The sequence below is a fragment of the Notothenia coriiceps genome, unplaced genomic scaffold (genome assembly GCF_000735185.1).
Source record: "Notothenia coriiceps isolate Sejong01 unplaced genomic scaffold, NC01 NC01_scaffold00028247, whole genome shotgun sequence".
Lineage (NCBI taxonomy): Eukaryota > Metazoa > Chordata > Actinopteri > Perciformes > Nototheniidae > Notothenia > Notothenia coriiceps.
Window position 1 is genome coordinate 1 of NW_011360948.1, and position 3177 is coordinate 3177.

General features: G+C 38.0%; 1 protein-coding gene across 1 annotated transcript; it reads left to right on the forward strand.

Moving 5' to 3' along the window:
- Positions 1 to 221: 221 nt before the first annotated feature.
- On the forward strand, positions 222 to 2091 carry LOC104958082 (sodium-dependent neutral amino acid transporter B(0)AT1-like; the record flags this gene model as incomplete). Its single annotated transcript, XM_010785792.1, has 5 exons — positions 222 to 384; positions 1013 to 1217; positions 1332 to 1491; positions 1636 to 1798; positions 1877 to 2091. Coding segments are annotated over 5 exons (892 nt in total), but the record flags the coding sequence as incomplete, so codon positions are not given.
- Between the last annotated feature and the right edge of the window lie 1086 nt (positions 2092 to 3177).

Here is a 3177-nt window from a genome sequence, read left to right on the forward strand (position 1 = left end):
AAAGTGAATACTGCTGAATACACATACTTTACAGAGATGCTGTATGCGAAACCAATGTGAGTTTGAAAAATTGCACAGTATTTTTCTATATTAGTATATATTAGTATACCTCAACAATGGAATTATGACCAGTGGAATTTGCCATGACATGGGACCTTTAATTGTTATCGAGGCAAAAGTATCGTTTTTCAGTCACACCATTTAAACATTTTCCATTTCAGAAACATCTTGTTGCTGCTAAATGCGTTTGATCTTTCTGAGGGGACGTTCACAGAGGGCAACTACGATGAAGTTCTGCAGAATCTCAACAGCACGATCTCAGGGTCAGAGGTCATTCAGGGGCTGGACCTCAGCACCTGCAACCTCAGGACCTTTCTTAGTGAAGTATGACTTTTTTTTGGGAGGCATCAATATGTTTTTACTCAGTTTACAATTATTTTGAGAATGAAAGGCTATTTAAGACTGTATTGAAAAAATAAATAATCCTGTAGGTCATAATCACTTTCAAAAAGTGTCAAAATAAAGTCTAAATAATCTAAAAAATAATAAGAATTATTCTTAAAGTCATATGACCTAATGTTTGAAAAATAAAAATAATGAGAACATTTCTCAAAATAATGACTTGGTATCTAAAACTAAAAGGACTTTACTCTATCTCAAGATAATAGGAAACTGTCCAAAATAATGACTTAGTATCTGAAAATAATGAGTTGTAATCCTAAAATATACTTAAATATAATAGACTTTTTCGAAATAATGACCTAGTATCACATTATAATGAGAAACTCTTTCCAAAAATAATGACTCAAAATATTAAAATGCTATCCTAAAATAAGTTTCTCTTAATTTTGAGACATTACGTTATTCTGTTGAGATGCTAATTCAATATTCCAGAAGGTTTGTCTTTATAATGACTTCATGGGTCATTTTTTCATCACAAAGCTAATCTTTTTTAGATTTTCTTCTAAAAGGGCTTTCATAATGAAATGGTAATTGTGCACTTGCCTTCCAGGGAGTGGAGGGAACCGGCCTTGCCTTTATTGTGTTCACAGAGGCCATCACAAAGATGCCTGTTTCTCCTCTTTGGTCCGTTCTGTTTTTCATCATGCTCTTCTGCCTCGGGCTCTCCACCATGTTTGGAAGTATAGAGGGAGTCGTGGTCCCCCTGCAGGACCTACAAATCTTTCCTAAGAACTGTCCTAAAGAGGTGCTCACAGGTAAATGATCCTTCACCCATGTGTGCTGGCACATTTCTACAGAGTAAGGGTTAAGTAACTTTGTGTATAAGGTACTTACCACACACAATGAGATGTTTTTCCGCATTTCTTTAGGAGTCGTATGCCTTGTGTCCTTCTCGATTGCGCTCATCTTTGCTCTGCCGTCTGGAAATTACTGGTTAGCCCTCTTCGACAGCTTCGCAGGCTCCATCCCGCTGCTCATTATCGCCTTCTGTGAGATGACTGCCGTGGCCTACCTGTATGGAATGGACAGGTAAGATGTTAAGACAACAGGAGATAGCTGAGCCTATTGCAATAATCCCATAATTTAGTCCCAAAATGGAAGTTATACGTCTTTTACAATTGATTATTATGACATTCCTACAGAGTCCTAAGTCAAATCTACCTTCTTTGATAGGTTTAACAAAGACATTGAGTTCATGATTGGACACAAACCCAACATCTTCTGGCAGGCGGCGTGGAGAGTGGTCAGCCCTTTGATCGTTTTGGTCATCTTTGTGTTTTACTTTGTCACCAAAGTCAACTCTGAACTCACATACCTCACCTGGAATCCAAACTCGGTATGTTTCACAACTGTTGTAAGATATATTCCTCCAAATGATCACATTAAAAGAATATTTTCTGTGTCATGTTTACAGGAAAACTTCCCCGTATTGGAGGCGATACCCTATCCTAGCTGGGTCTACATTATCATTTTCTTTTTGGCTGGACTTCCAGGTCTTTTTATCCCAGGATTTGCTTTATACAAATTATTCCAAAGATGCTGCTGCAAGAAAAACATAAATATCCTTGAGCTCAACACTGTATCAGCCAAAGTCAACATGTATGGCAATCAATAAACTGTCTTACATTTCTTTGACTGAAGGATGTTCTGTGTGGATGCTCTGTGGCTGTGGGTTTTTCTTAGTGTGCTTCAGTTTCCTCCCAAAATCCAACGTGTACAATTGCTTTCACCCGATGTCAGCTTGGATTGGCTCCAACCCTCTAATCTAAGATATAAACATTGAATGAAACAAGTATATTCAAACAATTGAAAACAGGCCTAAACAGAAATACTATGCAATATGGGTAGAGGGCAGAGAGTAATGTCAAATGACAGTACAATTGACCAATCATATCTTCCCTCTAAATGGGTGGGTGTTATTATCGCGGACTTTATGACAAGTTCCACCCGCTGTGAAACTTTTCTTGTTTCCATAGCAGCAACAACTTCCTGTCAACAGCGTTAACTGGCCTTCAAAAAAAAAGCATACCAAATTACACTTCAGACATACCACTGCAACGAAAGTAACAAACACAATGCAATATCCTTTTCAATTTCAAAGAACACAAATAGGGTTATTTACAGGTGTAAATGTGTAAATGTGTGGTAGGGGGTCGCTTTCATTGATGCGTTTTGCACCCCGGGCCGTTGTTTTGATATTCCGCTGAAGTATACGCTATGACCGCTGTGACGTAATAACTCGAGGGAAGTTGTGGGGGTCAGAGTGCCTAGGTATAAAAGTCACGGGTCGCCACTGTGATGCACATAGTGTATAAACTATTGAAAAAGACAACGAATAGAACAGACTAATACATTCAAATCAACCTTGGAGAAGGGTCAGAGCGATGGCTATTATAAAATTCAACAGTTTTAATGCTTTAAGTGTAATGCTTCCACACACCAGCTGAGCGATAACATTGTTCAGCTTGTTTTTTGTAACAGAAGTAGCTTTAAAACATGGCAGAATTAGCAAGCTGATAGATAGCAAGCTGTCAGTGAGCTGCGCCCACATGTGGTTTCACAATAACAAGCAACAACATTTGGCAATTTCCTATATAACGGCCAATGACCAGAAAAGTCTGTGCGATGTCCATTTTACTCCAATTTTATTAAACTGTATTCTATTTTTATACACTGATGGCTTTATGTACATCTTTTAAATGACCAGCTATAGAT